The 21,958-nt window shown below is 31.7% G+C and overlaps 3 protein-coding genes across 3 annotated transcripts; all 3 read left to right on the forward strand.

The window, feature by feature from the left end:
* The first annotated feature begins 3,556 nt into the window (after positions 1 to 3,556).
* On the forward strand, positions 3,557 to 9,921 carry LOC109810364 (phosphoenolpyruvate carboxylase 2). Its single transcript, XM_020373808.3, has 10 exons — positions 3,557 to 4,075; positions 4,549 to 4,943; positions 5,156 to 5,240; positions 5,562 to 5,784; positions 6,036 to 6,139; positions 6,233 to 6,320; positions 6,519 to 6,673; positions 7,253 to 8,251; positions 8,582 to 8,968; positions 9,424 to 9,921. The coding sequence occupies exons 1-10, from the start codon at positions 3,905 to 3,907 to the stop codon at positions 9,718 to 9,720; spliced, it is 2,904 nt and encodes a 967-aa protein (XP_020229397.1). The 5' UTR covers positions 3,557 to 3,904; the 3' UTR covers positions 9,721 to 9,921.
* A 925-nt stretch (positions 9,922 to 10,846) lies between these two features.
* Positions 10,847 to 12,441, forward strand: LOC109810342 (Heavy metal transport/detoxification superfamily protein). The gene is made up of 3 exons (XM_020373780.3): positions 10,847 to 10,999; positions 11,094 to 11,169; positions 11,357 to 12,441. The coding sequence occupies exons 1-3, from the start codon at positions 10,994 to 10,996 to the stop codon at positions 11,701 to 11,703; spliced, it is 429 nt and encodes a 142-aa protein (XP_020229369.2). The 5' UTR covers positions 10,847 to 10,993; the 3' UTR covers positions 11,704 to 12,441.
* A 5,055-nt stretch (positions 12,442 to 17,496) lies between these two features.
* On the forward strand, positions 17,497 to 20,562 carry GRF9 (general regulatory factor 9). Its single transcript, XM_020373795.3, has 7 exons — positions 17,497 to 17,676; positions 18,107 to 18,413; positions 18,514 to 18,601; positions 19,307 to 19,416; positions 19,501 to 19,649; positions 20,095 to 20,150; positions 20,236 to 20,562. The coding sequence occupies exons 1-7, from the start codon at positions 17,604 to 17,606 to the stop codon at positions 20,236 to 20,238; spliced, it is 786 nt and encodes a 261-aa protein (XP_020229384.1). The 5' UTR covers positions 17,497 to 17,603; the 3' UTR covers positions 20,239 to 20,562.
* Positions 20,563 to 21,958: the final 1,396 nt, after the last annotated feature.

Consider the following 21,958-nt stretch of genomic DNA (forward strand, 5'->3'; position numbering starts at 1 on the left):
ATCTAATATGCCTCTTGGAAAATTTAAAAGCTAGTTAATACATACAATAGAAGGGAACAAAAATAACCAAACTTATTTTCTCAAGCTTAAGAGAACGTGCATCATTCTAAAAAAGAGTGTTGAATCCTTGAATGAGTATATGCATGTGGAAAATGAAGACCTAATTGCGTGAAATGTGGAAAATATAGTATATCATCATGTTCAAGTCTTGCATAGTTACAAGTTCCTTGACATTTCACAACTATCTTTAGTTGTTTTTTTATAACTAATTTAATTATTTATGTAACGATTCCATTCCATTTTCCGAAACTAAATTAGAGCACAAATTAACTATACAAAACAATATTTGATAAAAAAAACATTTTTTTTATTCTCACTTAAATAAAAATAAAAATTATGGGGTTCATAGAGTGAATTAAGAATTTAAGTTACATTCTTCCTATGAAAACAAAAATAAAAAAAAAATTCTTAATCCTAAATGACATTGAAGAACCCACAAAAAATAGATTAAGAACCTAAAATGAGCTATAACATTGAAAATTTTCTTACTCACGAATTTTGCTTGTTAATTCAGCATATCCTATATTTTTGTACTAAAATTGTAGTAATTTGGTTGAACAGAATTTCCCAATGATGAGTTTTACATTGAAAATATGATAAGCATACACATTATAGTACATGTAAATTTAACATTATTGATGTTTAACTTGTTCTATACACAACAAACAACATATTAATTTGAATTGCTTTTGTGGAACAAGTAGCATTGATGGTGGTTTGACTTGAAGATTACAAAAGAAATAGAAGCAATTAATATGTTTTTACCTTCGTTTCAAAACAACACAAGTGTCTACCACTTTCATCTTAACCATCATTTATTTACTTTTCTAGGCAAAAAAATACATTTTATAGTTCGAATTTATTAACTATATTGAAAAGTAATGGTTGTATAAATAGGTATATCTTGAGACAAACTACACGCACGTTTCTACCTTCCCCAACACAAATTTTATTATTCGGTTGTTTTGAGTAAAATTAAAAATAAAATAAAGGTAAGCTACTTTATGAAACTGATAATTCAAATAACTTGACACTTTTATTTACTTAAAAATTAAATTTTAATTTTTTACTTAAACATGAAGTTTTTACTAAAGTATCTCTTATTTCTATGGAAATATTTCAATTTCCTTTATCTAGTCAACTAAAACTATTAATTTTTTTTAATACTTTTCTTTTTGTTCAAAACTATAAAAGAGTCATGTTTCTACATTTTTTTTTGTTCATCAAAATGCTGAATGACAATGATAGACGACGAGACGGCGCAATCAAGGGAAAAGTATCGAAGAGCACCAAATAATATGAATAAATTAAAAAAGATAATTTTATTCCTTCAAAAATTAAAAAATAAAACAATATTCCGATTTGTGAGTACCACAAAAAGGACAATATTGTTCCAATTTGGCTTCTGCCTGAGGTTTCAATCTTCACTTTTGTTTTTCTTTTTTCTATGATTCATATTTTTTTTTTTCTTTTGAGTCGGTATATTTATTTATTTATTTATTTTGGTATAATTTCGCCTTTAATAGTTGCATATAGATACTGAAATTTTGAAAATTAAAAAAAATAACAATATTCGTTACAATGTTAAAAATGTTATTAATGCATTTTATCATAAATTTTAAAATGTTTAATATAATTTCGAATAAAAAAATTGTATTATTAATTTATTAATCAATTCTCTTAAAGCATATAACAAGAAGGATAAAAACAACCGACATTCCCGTAACGTGCCAATTAACAAAATTTAGAATAGATACTCCTTACATTGACATTTGCTCTTTTTCTTTGACTCAGACCACGATATTGTAAAAGCTTTTATTCTATTTATTTTCTTTACATATTTTAATTTAAGATGTGTTAATTTCAGAGAAATATTAAATAAAAGTAAAGTATCCTTTTAATTTAAGATGTGTTTATTTTCTTAACTCTAAAAATTAAAATAAAGTTTTAATAATATACAATGATGTACGTTGACAATAACACATTTATATATAGAATAAAAAAAAGAAAAAAAGAAAATAATAATATAATGTGAAATTATAAGAAATCAAGATATCAAAAAAAAAACAAATGAATAAATTATATTTTGTGAGATAAAAAAGTAATAACAATTATTAGAAAAATTTATACATGTGTATAATCCTTTATTCATTGTGTTTTTATTTATCTTTAAAATGTTTTAAATTAAATTTCAAGAATAGAAAATTCTGAAAAATAGAAATCAGACCGTTTCTTTTTCACCTGTTTTAGACCAATTATTTTTAGATTACAAAGTAACTATAAATAAAGAATATAATGTTATTATTGCATCGTCATTATAATTTTTTTTAATAAAATTAAGCAATTTTTATATATAATTTTTAAAGTAAGTATTACAACAGTTGATAAATTTATTATATATAACACTATAACTAAATAATATAGTATAAAATATTTTCTTAAACAAATTTATCTATACAATTGATAAAGGAGATAAAATCTTAGACTAATTTATTCTAATAATTATCTTTAAACTAATTTTTATAATTAATTTTTATTTATTTATTTAGACTTACTATTAATAAAAAAAAAATATCCTTTTTAGTGTACATAAATTTTTAGCTAAGTTATCTCAACTATCTCTTTCAGTATCTTTTATTTATTTCTTTAGACTAAAAAATATATATATTTTTAATGTTATTTTTTAAATTTATTTTGATTCTTTATCTTTAAATATTTATTTTAATCTTTATCTTTTGTATTTGAATTAATTTAATCATTTTCAATCTTATGATATGATTTTGAAATAATTTTTTATTGATTGAATATATGAAACTTATTGTATTATATTTGCTTGTCTGAAAATTATAAAATTTAATTTACATTCGAATTCAAAAGAATTATGTCTAAAATCAAAGTATGTGAAAAATATATTTTATAAATTATTAAAAAATAATATAAATTTATATATTTTTTAATTCTTCAATTGCTTTTTAAACTTATGTTTGTATAATTTTTATTATGTTTATAAATTTTTTGACTTAAATTTTAGTTATGTTTAATAATTTTTATACAAATGAATCAGACAAGTATCAAGTCTTGAATTATAAAAAAAATTGTATCTCAATTAAAAATAATTATTATCTTAAAAAGGTCAAATCAATACAACTTAAAAATAAAAACTAAACATTTAAAAAATAAGAGATTAAAATAAATTATAAAATAAGATAAATGAGAAAAGTATGATTCATCCTTTATTAAATTTACTTGTATCATGTCACACGTAACATTGTCACATCATAAATTTCAAACAAATCACTTGATATATTCTCGTATCTCTCATCTATTCAAATTCATTTTGAAACTCCTGTTGATAATATAAATCCTATCAAATGTTATGACTCTAGAAAGGTCACTTAAATTTATCTTACAACGATTAGATTATATTCAAAAGATAAATAAATTTTATCTTATCTTACATGAACCTCTGTTTTTACGCTCTTCACTCTATAAATCTGATGTCTACCGAGTCTTTTTTCCTTCACATGACGTTTCTCGTTTTTGCAATTCTCCGTGATCTCAGGCGCTAGTTTATAGTTATAGTTTGTGGTTGAACCTTCTTCACTCTTCACTTTTCTTTGTACTTTCCCGTGCAAAGATCATAAGCACCCTATTACCTTCCAACCTACAACATCTTCCATCTCTCTTCTCACGGGATTTTCCTCACACCCTCTCGTTTCTTTCCAACCTTTCTTGCTTCATAATTCAAGTCTTGGTCCAGTGAGAGTGAGGTCATAACACAACTGCTAGTGTTAGTGTTACCAACTTTGTGGTTCAGTTAAGAGGGAGGAACTAAGACACTGAGATGATGGCTACTCGCAACATTGAGAAGATGGCCTCAATTGATGCTCAGTTGAGGTTGCTGGCGCCACGCAAGGTGTCTGATGATGACAAACTCGTTGAGTATGATGCTTTGTTGTTGGACCGTTTCCTTGACATTCTTCAGGATTTGCATGGTGAAGATATCAGACAAACGGTACTGTCATATCTCTTCCTACTTTTTCTCTCATGCTTATGAAAATAAGGAGTGTTTTTGTCCATCATTCAATCTTTGTGAGAAGGAACACTTTTGGTCTCACAAAGTGGGAAGCATGTTACAAATTTACAATTTTTGTAAAGTTACTTGATATTACGATTTCTTACTACTCATTTTAATTTGTTGTTTCATATGGGTGTCTCTTCTCATGTTGATTCTTGTGATATATGACCTTATGCTTAAGTTAATAATTTCACTAGCATATTAGCTTTCTTGTACAAACTTCAAAATTTTAGCAAAGTTGCAGCAGTATAATTTTCATACTATTTCACATGGGTAATGGGGTCCTGAATGTGTGTTCTGTTTCTTTTTTTATGTTGGTTCTCTCTGTGCTAACAGTTCTATTTCTTGGTGATATGTGTGTGTGTATTTGAACTTGTGGCTAAGAGTTTTTGTGTTTTGATGGTTGTTAGGTCCAAGATTGTTATGAGCTGTCAGCCGAGTACGAAGGAGAGCATCGTCCTGAAAAGTTGGAGGAACTTGGGAATATGCTGACTGGTCTAGATGCTGGGGATTCAATTGTTATTGCCAAGTCATTTTCTCACATGCTCAATTTGGCCAACTTGGCAGAAGAAGTTCAAATTGCGTACCGAAGAAGGATCAAGCTATTGAAGAAGGGTGATTTTGCTGATGAGAACTCTGCCATGACTGAGTCAGACATTGAAGAGACTTTCAAGAGGCTTGTGACTCAACTGAAAAAGACCCCCCAGGAAATCTTTGATGCTTTGAAGAACCAAACTGTGGATTTGGTCCTAACTGCTCATCCTACTCAGTCTGTTCGCAGATCGTTGCTGCAAAAGCATGGAAGGTTTATCTCCTTACATTAATTGATATTTAGTTGTTTTAACTTAGGTGTTATGGTAGTTCATTAATTGTTGCATTTATCATTTTGATACACTGAAATGGAAATCATTGACCTGTAATGACAGGACATGATATAGAGTATACATTTTCTGGCATTGCGGCAATTTTTACATTCAGGCTAAATATTTCTGTTGGTGATCATTGTCTTCTTTTCAGGATAAGGAATTGTTTGACACAATTATATGCTAAAGACATAACACCAGATGACAAGCTGGAACTTGATGAGGCTTTGCAAAGAGAGGTTCATTCTTGATTCCATATACAATACATGATGATGTCAATCTCAAACTTCACATCCTGATAATTCAGAATTGATTGATACTTATAGTTTGTAGTTATTTATATGCATTGTGATTGAGGATGATATTTCCTGTAACATTCACAAGTATCCAATTTATTTGATAATTGATAACATTATTTCTTTGCTTATGCTAAAATAATCTGAATTATACATGTTGTGTGCTTATGCATATGGTTGGCATTGAATTAATTGTGTGATGACATGCTCTTGTGACATGAAAAATATGACACTGATGAGTAATGATGTTTGTGTCATGTGCAGATTCAAGCTGCATTTCGCACAGATGAAATTCGAAGGACTCCTCCGACACCACAAGATGAGATGAGGGCAGGAATGAGCTACTTTCATGAGACAATTTGGAAAGGTGTACCACAGTTTCTGCGCCGGGTTGATACAGCTCTGAAGAACATTGGAATACATGAACGTGTCCCATACAATGCTCCTGTTATTCAGTTCTCTTCTTGGATGGGAGGAGATCGTGATGGTATCTTACTTTCTCCTTAGAAATTAGTGAACAAACATTTTTTCTAAACCAGTTTTCTCTTTGGTTACTATTATTCCTAACTAGTTGCCACAAATATTCATATAGTATAGATATAATATATTTTTGTCTCAGACTCATATTTTCACTATCTACTTTTGACTTTCACCTTCAGTCTTGGACATTGCCTTAGGGATGTGGCATTTAATATAATTATTATTTTCTGTCTAACAAATTCCTAATTTTCATTATAGGCAATCCCAGAGTAACCCCTGAAGTTACAAGGGATGTGTGCTTGCTGGCTAGAATGATGGCTGCTAATTTGTACTTCTCTCAGATAGAGGATCTCATGTTTGAGGTATCAAATATGCTTATCAATGTCTTGATTATTTATTTTCATTAAGAATTTAGGACATGTCTCTTAACTTATCACTTTTGTTTGCTTTTGCAGTTGTCTATGTGGCGTTGCAATGACGAGCTCCGTGTTCGTGCTCATGAACTCCATAGGTCCTTAAAGAGAGATGCTAAACATTATATTGGTATGTATGATTTTGTTTTGAACTGCACTTTTGCATGTGAATTCTTTATCGGAATATATAATGCTAAACAGAATCACAGATCAGCACTGCTGAACTATTCATTATTATTCATACATTTCGATATGTTTAGCGTTGAATTTGATGAGTAAATTTCAATTGGTCTTGAATGTCCTTGTAATGAATTCTTAATTGCTGCAGAGTTTTGGAAACAGATTCCTCCAAACGAGCCATATCGTGTTATTCTTGGTGATGTCAGAGACAAACTGTATAACACACGTGAACGTGCTCGCCAGTTATTAGCCAATGGAACGTCTGATATCCCTGAGGAGACAACCTTCACTAATGTTGAGCAGGTATTATCCTTACCACAGTCCTATAAAGTGTTGTAACACAAGGTTAATGGAAACCTTACTCTTAAAAGAAAATTGCCTTAAATTGACATGCTTAATTGCTTTCTTATTTATAGTATGCTCTAATTTTTGGTTTTATATCAAATGGGAATATAGGAGCATTAATACTTGTAGCTATAGACTTAATTCCTGAATGCTTATATTAGCAACAGTGCTATATTTAGAGCATTTTGCTTCTGCCTTTTTTATTATGGGATCTTATAAACTCCACACTAGAATCCCATACTTCTGACACGAGACTAGTCTCATGCTTTGCAATTGGATCCTAACAGAACTCTAACCTATACATTAGGTTTAGTTGTTTGAATATGGTTTTAGTTTATTATTGAGTTAATTGATAGATTTCCTTTCAACTAAATTATGAAAAGAGGATGGTTATCAAACTAATTAGAGAATATATCATTATATTGCTAATCATTATGGTAAATAGTTGTTCAAGTTGGAACTTGCAGACAGATGATTAATTTCTCATGCAAATTTTAACACACTAAAACTCTACAACCTCCAAACTTTCTCTTGCAGTTCCTGGAGCCTCTTGAACTGTGTTATAGGTCACTCTGCGCATGTGGTGACCGACCAATAGCAGATGGAAGCCTCCTTGATTTCCTGAGGCAAGTTTCCACATTTGGACTCTCACTTGTGAGGCTTGACATCCGTCAAGAGTCAGATAGGCACACTGATGTCATGGATGCAATCACAAAACACTTGGATATTGGATCATACAGAGAATGGTCTGAGGAAAAGAGGCAAGAGTGGCTCTTATCAGAACTCAGAGGAAAGCGCCCTCTCTTTGGCCATGACCTTCCCAAAACAGAAGAAATTAATGATGTTTTGGAAACTTTCCATGTGATCTCAGAGCTTCCCCCAGACAACTTTGGTGCCTACATCATATCAATGGCCACAGCACCATCTGATGTGCTTGCAGTTGAGCTCTTACAACGCGAATGCCGTGTGAAGCAGCCACTGAGGGTGGTGCCACTGTTTGAAAAGCTTGCTGATCTTGAGGCTGCGCCGGCAGCGGTGGCGCGGCTTTTCTCCATAGATTGGTATAGGGACCGCATCAATGGGAAGCAAGAGGTTATGATAGGGTACTCGGACTCAGGAAAAGATGCAGGTCGTCTCTCAGCAGCTTGGGCGCTTTATAAGGCTCAAGAAGAGCTTGTGAAGGTTGCTAAGGAGTATGGTGTGAAGCTCACAATGTTCCATGGAAGAGGAGGCACTGTTGGAAGAGGAGGAGGACCAACTCATCTTGCTATATTGTCTCAGCCACCAGACACCATTCATGGCTCACTTAGAGTAACGGTTCAGGGAGAAGTCATTGAACAGTCTTTTGGAGAGGAGCACTTGTGCTTTAGGACACTTCAGCGGTTCACTGCTGCTACACTTGAGCATGGCATGCATCCTCCTGTATCGCCAAAACCGGAATGGCGTGCCCTCATGGATCAGATGGCTGCCATTGCAACTAAGGAGTATCGCTCTGTTGTTTTCAAAGAACCTCGTTTTGTTGAGTATTTCAGATGTGTAAGTGTTTCTTGTACTCAGTCTTTTGTTGTTAACCTTTGTTTAGAAGATACCCTTTGAAAAAATGTAGCAGTTTAAATGGTTTGTTTTTCAAACAAGTAATAATCTGGTTAAGTTAGTCACAATTTGATTAATAGTTGAGTTAAATGATTTTTACTCTATCAATCAATAAGAAATCATCTTATGCACGACTTTTAAACTAGTTATGACAAAATTCAACAACCTTATCATATATGTTAATGTATGATTGGATGACAGTGTGAATTCAGTGTTCTTTATAACATTCATGGTATAGGCTCTTTTTGTATTTATGAATATTATGCACTGCAGGCAACTCCTGAGTTGGAGTATGGAAGAATGAACATTGGCAGTCGTCCATCAAAGCGAAAGCCAAGTGGAGGAATTGAGTCACTACGTGCTATTCCTTGGATTTTTGCATGGACACAAACAAGGTTCCATTTGCCAGTGTGGCTTGGCTTTGGGGAGGCATTTAAGCATGTAGTTGAGAAGGATCCAAAGAATCTCCAAGTGCTTCAGGATATGTACAATCAATGGCCTTTCTTCAGGGTCACCCTTGACTTGGTTGAAATGGTGTTTGCCAAGGGAGATCCAGGGATTGCAGCCCTTTATGACAAGCTCCTGGTATCAGGAGAGCTGTGGCCATTTGGAGAGTGTTTAAGAGCTAAATATGAAGAAACCAAGAGCTTTCTCCTCCAGGTAACTTTAATTAGCATTTACTAATTGTCATAATATCTTGATGACTATATGTAGAAAGCACCATGAAGCTGTTATAAATTTCAATAAAACCTATTATGATATGTTCTTTTTTGCACTGGCTTTGATTTTTGAGAACAGAATAAGACTCTATTTGAATAAACTTCTTTAAGTATTTATAAAGAAGAAAATAAATAGGTAAAATGAATAGTTTCCTTTATAAACTAAAATTAACTTATACACTTAACTTTTATAGAAGCTCTTTTCATTTCACTTCTCCAAAAGCAAAAGGTACATAAGTTGATTCAAGCTTATGAAAAAGGTCAAAATACTATACCTTCTTAATTTCTTATCTACGAGTGCTTATAAATAAGTTTATCTAATGAGAGTCACTTGTTTTCATATTTATGCTTCATTTTATTCCCTACCTAGTTCAGGCCTAATAATCTTGTTTATAGGTTGCTGCGCACAAGGATCTTCTTGAAGGAGACCCCTACTTAAAGCAAAGACTTCGTCTTCGTGACTCATACATCACAACCCTGAACGTGTTGCAAGCCTACACACTGAAGAGAATTCGTGATCCTGATTACCATGTGAAGTTGAGGCCACACTTGTCAAAGGACTGCATGGAATCAAGCAAGCCAGCAGCAGAACTTGTTAAACTTAACCCCAAAAGCGAGTATGCTCCTGGTCTTGAGGACACCCTTATTTTGACAATGAAGGGTATTGCTGCTGGCATGCAAAATACCGGTTAAGCTGCCATAGCAGGCTGTTTTCCATATATGGTGGATGTTGTGGCAGGGATATATAAGTAATATAACTTATTATGTCTACTAGGGATCTGCACCAATATCAAATAACTGTTACTGTAGTTATCCAAAAATAATAATAATCTGTTACTCTGTTGCTGTTATTCTTGTTATACAATAAAACAAGGTTTTGGTCAAGTTCTTTAATTAGTGGACTCCTTTCTTCCTCTTGATCTCTTCCATTTTCTTTGACATGGTTTTGGACTATAGTTCGTTTTGTAAGTGGGGTTTGTTTGAAACTGTCCCTTGCTTTGACATGGTTTTGGAGTATATGACATTAATCAGCTAATATAATGAAACTGTTGTGCACCGGGGGTTACCACACACACACATGTCTTCACATTAGTAAGATATTGTCCACTTTGGGCCTAATCCTCACGATTTTGCTTTTGGATATTACCCAAAAGACATTTCTACCAATGGAGACAATTGTGTATATATAAACTCATGTCCATCCTCTTGTTTGAACGATGTAGAACTTTGCTTGCATCCCAACAAATACGTTTTATGATGAAATGTAATGTAACATCCATGTTATACTAACTAGATACTCATGAATCAACGGTGTTTGGCTTATCTAGTTGACTTTTTCACTCGTACTAAAGACTTGAATTCAATTCCCTCAACCCCCCGCCTCCAAAATAAAGTCACTCGTGATTCTCATATTTAAAAATTAATGGTTGAATACATATCATATAAAAGAAATAATTATACTGGCTTGCCCGGAAAAAAGAAAAACTAAAAAACCTCATCACTACGAATTGTCTTCATGTTAATAAGGGAAAGGGAGACAGGCTAGCTATACAAACCAGAAAGTCAAACACCAAATTGAATTAGACTTGAAATCATTTGCATATATAATTTCAACGGCATTATGATGCATGTGATATTGCGGTTGCTGCTCCATGAATTAAGCAACATTTACCCTTTGCTTCAACTTCTAATCTCAAATCTCCAAATCAAAACTAATAACAAATTATGAAGGTCGGTGCAACAAGGCTTAGGCTTGCACACAAATTATATTTTATTTGATACAACAATTAAAAAAATGAACCATCCCAGGACGAGCAAATATGAGGCACCATGCCATAGAATTATCTCTCCTGTATATATACATACACTTTTCTAGCTAGAGGCAAACTCAATATTATTGAATTTCAATTCCTAAACTTTCACAAAGAGATACATCAATATATCATCCAAGAAATTCTATCTCAACATGACGGTAAGCTATCATCACTTTCTTTACCCTTTCCTCGGGTACAACCTTATAAGGATTATTATATATACATGATTATTCAAATCTGTGTTTCTTTCAGATCATAGAGATGAGAGTACATATGGATTGCCCCGGATGTGAAAACAAAGTGAAAAGTGCACTACAAAAACTTAAAGGTATACCATACATATAAAAACATATTTTGCATGTTACAATAAAAAATTTAGCTAGTGGTGCAAAAAAAATTGTCACAATGTGAATGTCATTCACACAATTTCTAGACCAATGGATTAATGACTCAATTCATGGATCTTTATAACTTAGTAACTTTTTTACCCTTTATTGTGTGTTTTTTATGTTAAGGGGTGGATGGCATTGAAATAGACATGACCTTGCAAAAAGTGACTGTGAATGGCTATGCTGACCAGAAGAAGGTTCTGAAAACGGTTCGAAAAACTGGGCGCAGGGCTGAGCTTTGGCAACTTCCTTACACAACAGAGTCTCAGAACCAATATTTTCAACAGCACCATTGCAATGGTCCTATCAACTTTCATGCTTCACAACCTTCTTCATCTTATAACTATTACAAGCATGGTTATGATAGCAGTGATCCTCGCTTTTATAACTACCCCTCACAATCCTCCATCTTTGGCCACCAAACTGGTGCTACCTTTAGTGATGACAATCCTCACGCTTGTGCTATTATGTAACCATATCATGGTAACACCACTCAAAACATATTTGTATTCTTTTTAAATATAAAGTATATCAAGTATTAATTAACAGTTATGCATTATCAGTATAAAAACTTCACACTGTCATTCGTATAACTTTTAAAATATTATAAAAGTTAACTAATTTATGATGAAATGAGAGTGTAAAACTATTTTATGTTGTTAGTGGTCTTTTTACTCTAATTATCTTTTTAGTGACTCAAGTATGTACCTTTTATTTTCTTGAGTGCTATTCATGTATGTACCTTTGCTTCTTTTGCAATTCAATTGCGTGGAAGTGGATCTATTAGAGCTAGTGGTGATGGAATCCAACAATAACATAACATAAATTAAAGTCAACTAGTTTGAGCATAACTATTTAACTCTAGAAATAATGATGATTTTTAATAAAATAATGAGAGTTGATGATGTCATGAGATGTATTCAACTATTCATTAACTTTTTTTCATAAACTTTTTGTGGATATTTTATCATTTACCTTTTTATGTTTGCATTCTATATTGTTAATGCTTTATTGTTGTTGTAATTAAACTATTATATATTTCTTCGTTATAATTTTTTTTAGTAGTTAGGAAAAGGAGGATGGAAAGAGGAAAAATGTCAAAATGGGCATGGGATTGGGATTCATACAATACTTGTGAGGAAATTAACATGTCATAATATTTTGATAAGAAAGCCCAATTCAGCCCATCATGTTTTAATTGGTTCACTTAAAAAGCCCAAAACAAGTTGAAACCAATATCTCGAAATTTAATTTGTCGTGGAATTAATTTTTTTGTTCTTTTATTTATGTCAAGAGGTTTTTTCATGCCGTTGTTACATGATTGGTTCATATGTATTTTAATGATTTTTTGTTCTTTCAAAGCTTCACTTTCCTTCCATCAATTATACTCCTCTTTATCTACGCCTGAACCTTGTCTACATCTAATTGTAATGGTATAACATGTGTCATTGTGGCAACGGGGCGGGTACGGGTTTTATGATACCCGTCCCCGTCCTTGCGAGTCAAATTCATCCTCGTTCCCGTCCCCGTACTCGCCGGGTATATGGTTTTCATCCCCATCCCCGTCCCTGTCGGGTATCGGGTATACCCGTACCCGTACCCGTACCTGTCAATTTTTTTATTTTTTATTTTTTGTAAAAAAAATAATATTTTTAAATTATTTTTTTATTATATTAATTATAATTAAATTATTTTTCTATCTCATATTATAATAAATAATCACACATAAAAAATATTAAATTTTTTTTAATATAATTAAATTAAAAGTGAGTATTAAATTAAAAATGGAAACGGGGACGGATACGGGTACGGGTACGGGGCGGGTAAGTACATACCCGTACCCGTACCCGTACCCGATTTAATATATCGAGTTTTACCCGTACCCGTATCTGGTCAAACCGGGTATTCCCCGTCAAAGTCGGGACGGGTTCGGGTATTACCCGCGTGTACGGGTATATTTGTCATCCCTAATTGTGGTACCACCCTGGACCTTGTTATGATCACTCTTGTAATATTCTTCATATTATAATTTCTACAAGCACACACACTGATTGTTGACTTGCTCATGCTCCTATGGTCCTATATTCCTGTCGTATTTCTCTTTTCTAAAAATTTCAAACTTGGCTAGCTTTTCGAAAATCGAAAGTTTCATCGTTCATTCAATGAACATCGTTTTGTCAAAGGAAAGAAGAAAATACTGTAATTCTTTCATGACCTTGCATTATGATGAAAGCTGAGGATTAGTCAATGGACCAATTTTTCGTCTCATTGAAATTTTTGGATTTTAATTACTTCTAGCTTTTCCTTAAAAAAATATATATAACTGATTTTTTTTTCTTTCAAAGATCACATTATACGTTTGAAATCTGTGACTTGTTTTTCTTTTTGTTTTCCCTCACAACGTGAAAGTGTAATCACAAGAATTTTGTGAACAATGTCAATATGTTATTATTTGGGTCTAGTTATATAGCATGCTCGTTCACTGCGTAATAATCTTGAATAACCTATTCCTAAAATTAAAATAAGAATGTCGTTAATAACTAATCAGATATGTGTAATGACACTTACATTTAAGTTGTTGTTATTAACGAAATTGCTACATATAATAATATACATATCAACAGATGATTAAGGATTATTTTACCTAGTGAGCATGCTATGTAATTGGATGTTCCACATGATATAATTATTATGTTGCGTAAGACTAGAAAATTTCATTATTTTATAAAGAATGCCCAATAGATAAAAATGTTCTAAAAAATTGAAAGAAAAAAAAAACTAGAGACCTAGTAGAATTTATGTAATGCATAATAAAGTTGTATATATATTTTTTTGTTGATGTGAGTGTGAATATAATTTTTTTTTCTTGTTTTCTTTTAACAAATCATTTGTTCATATGTTCAAATGTAAATGTTGGGTCATAGATCATTGTACAAATTAGAAGGACTACTGTTAGAAGTATAAAGAAAATCTCACATTATTATAATAAAAGGAGATCCTTTGGGGAAAAGATTAAAACTAAAATTATAAGAGTTTAAATATAAAGTGAATAATATTATGTTGAGATGCGCGTGAGAACTCCCGGTGTGTAAAGAGAGATATCAGAACTAATGGTTCAACTAGGTGACTAGATCAAATGAGAATTAGGAGTGTAATTAGCGATGAATTCAAGCATATGATACTTTATATTAGAAGTCTTCCTGACAATTAGTCCATATATGAAAATAAAAAATATATTTCAAAGTGGATAATATCACATGCTAGTGGAAACATGTGTGTGAATCTCCAATGCATAACAAGTGATATTAAAGTCAATGATTTGACTAAGTGACCGACTCAAATGAGTGGTAGGAGTGGAATTAATTGTGGATCTAAACATAGGATCCCTTATATCAAAGTATTTCTAACAATTGGTTCATGTATGGAGATTGAGAGTTTTTTAAGTAACACAGAGTTCAAATGGTGTGTCTCGTTATAACTTAATGATGCAAGTATTTAGAGTATGACTAAGTTCTAAGGGTTACCATTAGATACTTGTGGATAAAAAAATGGTTTTCAATAAAGGGGGTTAAATTATAGTCCTATGTTTGAAGGAATGATTGTTAGAGGTACAAGCAAAATCTCATATTGTTAAAACAAAAGGAGAAATATGGATTTATAAACACAAATGTCTTCATTGATATATTGTCTTTTAGTAATGATCAAAAACAAATCCACAAGAATTTTAGTCCAAAGTGAATATTATCATACTGATGTAAATATACGTGTATGAACTTCGATGTACAACAACTATGATATTCAATTTGATATTATTTAATTTGATCCTAAGGACTTGAATCTTTAGTAAGCCCTGGTCTAGTCCCATCTAGTTTGGTGTGATTGGGTCTAGTATGGTTTGATTTAGTCCAATTTGGCTTGATCTAGTTTGTTTCACTCTAATCCAACCTAGTTTGGTTTAGGTTGGTCTTGTTTAGTTCCAGTTTAGTCTTATTTGATCTAGTATGGTTTGTTCTAGTTTAGTTTGGTACGCCTCAATCTGGTCTGGTTAGGTTCGACCTGATTCAATTTGACCCAATTTAGTTTGATTTTGTCATATTAAGTCTATTATGGTTAGTAGATTTGTTTTGGTTTAACATAGTTCAATTCGGTCTAATCTAATCTAGTCCAGTCTGATCATGTAAAAAAAATACATGTAGATAGACATGTATCAATATAAAAGAAAATTATTAAAATAAAAGTAAAATAACAAAAAGAGAATAGAACAAAAATATATTTAATATTAATAACTTGCATTAAGAAAAAAAAAGTAAAATTAATATATATTTCTTATATATAATAACTTAATAGGAGAAATTGTTACTATAATATGTTTTAATTGTAAGTCTGTTGACATTATTGGAGTCACCACTTATGAAAGTATTGTCAGGTCATCACGATTTTATCTTTGAAAAGGTATCTAAATGGGTTAAAGAAAAATAGTATTTATAAAATGCCCTCAGTCTCAATTATTAAGAATGTGAGACATTTATACATAACAGAACAAATCCTCCAAATCAAGACTAAGAGATAAAAGTAATCTAAACCCTTCTTCTAAGGCTAATATTTCAATCATAAGTCAATTGACATTGTCAATATTATTACAATTGAAATATTATCAATTTTGACATTTATTAGATTGACATAAATCACAATATACTTAATTTCTTATAATTTTTTTTTAAAAATCTAGACCGACAAATGACAAAACAAACACATAACATTGCATTATATTTAGGAAAAATTTTGATTATACACGCAGAAACAGAAAATAGAATACTTCCCTATAAAAGTCTTTAAAAAAAATATGTACAGGAGTTTCTATTGGCTGTTATTTGATTAGCCTTAAAGAACTAAAAATGTTTATGCATAAAAAAATGTTGTTACAATATATTAAATTAGCATAATAAAAATACCATAGTCTAATATAAAATATTAATTTTAGCACAATTAAAAATACATACACATAAATACATTAACATTTTTATTTTTTCGGACCAAATTAAATAGATACTATATAAGTTAATTAGGATAAATCACTTTAACATGCAAAACTCACATTTTTAACATGTTAGAGATGTCTAACCCATGAAATAAATGATCTTTTTATCTAAGTTTATATCCACTTCATGGAACCTACGTTTAAACGGATAATTCAACGAATCCAATAAAAAATTAAAATAATAGTTTTTTAATTTTTTATGTCAAGAAAATATTATAAAGAAATACATAAAAAAATATTATATAAAAACATAAACATCAAACAATATAAAATAAAAAAATATGAAAGTTTTAATATATAAAAATTTATACATTTAAACTAAAGCATTAGAATATTTACATATCAAGTTTGTATATTTAATTTAAAACATATTTATGCATAAAAAAGAATCTAAAACATTAATATTGCAAAAGTCTAATATATTTTTGAAATAAGAAATACACTAAATTCAATACTCGTTACTTATTTTTACTTATTAACAGAAAATTAAAATCACTCATATTTTAAAATCTCTCATAAAATAATAAAAAAAATTCTCTTAAACGGAATGGTCCATAAAATTTACAGATTAAGTTTGAGAAATTTTTAGACTTTATAGAGAACTTTATTTCCCTTATAATTATCTAAATTTTTTAAAAAATATGTTGGTTAATCGTGCAGGTCGCGAATTCCGCACACAGTAACCTAAATTCTCTTCGTATTAAATTGACCATTGTGACCATATAAGCATCATAGTATCTTATGAATTAGAAAAAAGTTCAATTGAAGAATATGATAAAGTTATGTTTTGATATTTATTAACTTACAAATAATATTTTTTTTATTATTTGTGTGGACTAGTTGATTAATGGAGAGATAAAAATACGAGAATTTATGTTACGATGGCATCGTATATCGCCGTATCTGTATACGGACGACACACAAAGACAAAATACATGTTTCAAGTCCACATCATCTCACCGAAAGACAAAAACACAAATCAATTAAAAAAAATAACCAGAAAACTTGAAAAAATATGCAAAAACGCAACACCATGATTGGCCCTTGAGTACAACGCGGCACGTTACCATTGGAGAGAACATGCTGCCGAAGGTTTAGTGGGACACGTGGAGCCCATTCACTGGTTGAAAATCCAGGCTAGTCTCCACCCTCGCGCACCTAATCATATCCGTTGGAGTCAAGGAAGAGCGAGAAGGGAAAATAAAAGAAAAGGAAGGGACAGATTTGACATTTCACGACCGCGCTCTTTTCTACGGAGCCTCGACCAAGAAGAATCACAGACTGAGAGAAAAAAGAGAGAGAAATTCGCAAACCCTAGTTTCGGAAAGATCGGCGATGGCTTCCTCCAAGGATCGCGAGAATTTCGTCTACATCGCCAAGCTCGCCGAACAGGCTGAGCGATACGAAGGTCCGAATCACGCGCATGTTTTTTTTTGTGATACCTTTTTCTGCGATTGTGTCTTTCTACTAATTTGAGTAAATTTGTGTCCTCTTTTTTCGTTTTTGTATCGTTTTCAGTGAGGAACATATTTTTTATTAGTCAATTTGGTTTACTCTTTACTGTCAGTTCGGTTGCGAGAGGAGTAGAGAAAAAGGAATCGGTTAGGGTTTCGAAAGGAATTTTGTTTTCCATTTTATCAAGTTTTATTTTAACTTCCGTTTTCTGATTTTGGAAGCTGCGTTCGGATTGCGTGTGTGCTGCTTCAATTTTTTGCTACTGCATGTTCAATTTGTAGCATCGTACTTGAAAGTGTTGTTAATTTTTATCGTATTTAGTGTGATCTTGTCGGATGCGAGGCTTGATTTGTGATGTTTTGCTCTTGCGTCTGTTTTGACAGAGATGGTGGATTCAATGAAGAATGTTGCGAATCTCGACGTTGAACTGACCGTGGAGGAGCGGAATTTGCTTTCTGTGGGGTACAAGAATGTGATTGGTGCTCGCAGAGCGTCGTGGAGGATCTTGTCTTCCATAGAGCAAAAGGAAGAGACAAAAGGGAATGAATTGAATGCGAAACGGATTAAGGAGTATAGGCAGAAGGTTGAATTGGAGCTTTCGAACATCTGTAATGATGTTATGAGAGTGATTGACGAACACCTTATACCTTCAGCTACAGCTGGGGAATCCACTGTGTTTTACTATAAGATGTGAGCGTTCGTGTCTTGTTCTTTGTCACACAGGTTTTGTTTTGATGATTTTTTTCTTTGCGCAACTGGATTGAGGGATGTTGAAATGTTCTGTTTGCAGGAAAGGAGATTATTATCGTTATCTTGCTGAATTTAAGTCAGGCAATGAGAAGAAGGAAGCTGCTGATCAGTCTATGAAAGCATATGAGGTACAATTTATATTGTTTTTGCAGTTTATATGATGTTTTCTATCCTATGGATGGTTATTTGCTGGGTTTATTGAAATTATGTGCTGCCTGTTAGCAATGGATTCAAGAGGATTCTTTTGCTCTTCATTTTTGGTTTTGGTTGATATAATAGTCTCATGGTTTTGTTATGGTCTTGTATTGAACCAAAACAACTGTTGTTTGCAACATGCTGTCCATGAGTATTTGGTGATTGTGGGTATTCTTTCTTGTCAATGCACATGATGTTTGTAATTAAACCATTCATGCCCGATTAGGCTGCATTGATTTACCCTCTTCCTCACCTGTCATTTGCGTTCCTTAAATTATTATAATCTCTAGTTTTTGGGGCAGGATTGATTGCTGGAACTGGAGAAACTTTTGTTTCATTTAGATTGCTTTTCTACTATTATTTTTCTCTAACATCTATTGATGGTACTGCCAATTTTTCTTTTGATGCGATCAAGTTTGTAGTGCTTCGAAAAAATAACTTGTAATTGGTTCCTTCTAGCAATGAATCAGTGTTCTCATTTTACTTGGTTCTGTCTGTTTTTATCATATGATTTATGATTATTTTTCTTACATATATTTTGCGATGTACCTTTTGGAACAGCTGTTACTCAAAAGTCAAAAGGAGTTTCCCCTTCTTTTTATCCCCTACCTAAAACTAGTATGTTTTGTTTATTGCAGTCTGCTACCACTGCAGCAGAGGCTGAATTACCACCCACACATCCCATTCGATTGGGTCTAGCCTTAAATTTCTCAGTTTTCTATTATGAGATCTTGAATTCACCCGAAAGGTTTGTGAGTTTGATTCCTATCCTGAATTATGATTGTTGATTTGTGTTGTGTTTATGTGGGTGATTGTAATTTTCTATTTTCAGAGCTTGTCATCTTGCAAAGCAGGCTTTTGATGAAGCTATTTCTGAGCTTGACACCTTGAATGAGGAGTCATACAAAGATAGCACCTTAATCATGCAACTTCTCAGGGACAACCTGACTTTGTGGACTTCTGACATCCCAGAAGATGGAGGTAATTATAGCTAGAAGACTTTGGTTTACTATTTATATAGTTCTATTAAGGTGTGTTAATACGACAAAGGCAACATCTGTTGTGTACAGCGAGGATAGCTAGGCATGGTTTACCATTAAATCATTATTTGATGTGTAAGGTTGTGGAGTCCATGATAAAAATGCATCTTCTTTAAATGTGCTTTTACACATCAAGTAATGATTTGTGTGCCTAAGATGACATGGCAGACTGTCTAGCTAAGAATTTCTCCTGAAACTGATATTGAAGGATGCTAATCTACACAGAAAGTCGTCGAGATAGTGATCTCTGATGCTAAACAAAATGATTTTTCTAAAACTGTAGCTACTATTATTTGTTTGGGCATTATTTTAATTATGATAATTAAGTCCTCTTTAGTGCTTCTTTTCTAACGTGTTAACTACAATTTTCTCACTTGCTATTACAGAAGATGCCCAGAAAGTGAATGGCACTGCCAAGCTTGGTGGAGCAGATGATGCAGAGGTGAGTAATTGTTTCCTACGTGATAGCTGGAATTTTACTTCCATTTGATCGCTACAATTTTCTCAGCTCATTACTTGTTTTGCAGTGAGTCCGATGGCTGGTGGCGACTTCCTTGGGATTTGATGCATGTGTTTGGGAATGAAACATGAGGGCCGGTTACTTATCTGTGTATTAGCTAGAGATAGGGTTCCATTGTTTCGTCTTTGTTTCTTGTTGATCGGCCATACTTCCCGATAGGGGAAAAAGAAACTCCATTTGTGCTATATTTATGGTATGTTTTTATTTGTGTGGTGTCAGGAAATGGCCTATTTCATTCCTAAGCCTTTTCCTCCTGTCTGTGGGGGATTTGATTGATGAGGATTGCTTATGGTGTATTTCCTTTTCCAATGAAATGCTACAACTTTTACTGCAATGTTGGAGGTTGATTCTTCCATGATTGTTTAACCTTGCCTTCCATTCTTTATCAATTCTATTCCTGCTAATTGCTTCTGATCTCAACACTTGGCAATCAGGAAAATAAGCATTTGTTTCACAAGTCAGGAAAATAGCCTTTAATCATAATATAGGTTTTTATCAAAAGATTATCAAGTAGTGTTCATCTTCAGTTATTTGAGCTTTTTTTTATTTTATTTTTTTAAAGTAAGCTGGGTTAAATACATTTTTAAATGTTCTTAAGAAATGAGAAATTTAATTAAAAGTAAAGAAATAATTTTTAAAAAAAAAAAAAGCTAAATAAAGATCTTTGAAAGAAAAGGTGTTTTTCTTCTTTATTTTGCCTTGTCTTTTTTCCCCATGGCTTTGGGCTCCATTCTCTACTCTTTTTCCCCCCTCTTTTCTATCGCCTCTCTTTTTCTTTGGCTCGTTTCTCTTTAATCCTATATTTTCAAGTCACTTTTTTTTTGTTATAAGGAAATTTAAATAAACAATTAGTTTATTTTATTTTGAACATCAACTTAAAGAAAATTTAAATAAAAAGGTCAAAATATTTAAGTGTATATAGAAAGACTATATCTTTATTTTTTTAGGTTAAAATTTTTTAGTCATTTAGTTTCACTTCATTTTATAGGTTAAATTTTTTTTATTAATTTGTATAGTTTCATTTATTTTACTTTTTAGTCTTTAGTTTAAAATGAATTCTTTTAGTCTCAATATTTTTCTTTTTTAATCTATATAATTTATAAATCTTCTTATTTAGATAAAATTACTTTAAATTTGGTTTTTTTTAGTCTTACAAAGTTTATTGTTTAAATCCTAAACTTTAATCATATCAACATAATATGGATAATATTATAAATAAAAAAATTAATAATAAAGACTAAAATTATTAATAAATTGTAAGTATAGAGATTAAAAAAATTTATATTAATATATAGGGACAAAAGTGATTGAAAAAGATAAGTATAAGGATTAAAAGAGTCTATTTTTAATTATAGAGATTGAAAGATAAAATAAGTAAAATTATATAGATTAAAAAAGTATTTTAACAGATGTTATTTATTTATTGATAATATTTCGGTGATATGTAGCCATTGTCTGTAAAACTAATTATGCAAGAGGTTATCTGGTGTTGTACGATGACCAAGTGATCATAGGATGAATTCCACTGAAAGTGATGGACAGAAAATGGTTGAACTTGAAAGCTACATAACTAGTTAATGATAACGGTTTACAGATCCTTATTGCTTGCGTAAAAGGTTTTAGCTTTGCATTAATAAACTATCCCAAATATTGGTTTGCTATTTCTTCTTACTTGTGTAAAAGGTTTTGCACGAATGAACTACTCCAATTCATAAATGTTTGTTTACTTT

Source organism: Cajanus cajan, chromosome 10 (genome assembly GCF_000230855.2).
Source record: "Cajanus cajan strain Asha chromosome 10, NIPB_CcT2T_4, whole genome shotgun sequence".
In the NCBI taxonomy this organism is placed as follows: Eukaryota; Viridiplantae; Streptophyta; class Magnoliopsida; order Fabales; family Fabaceae; genus Cajanus; species Cajanus cajan.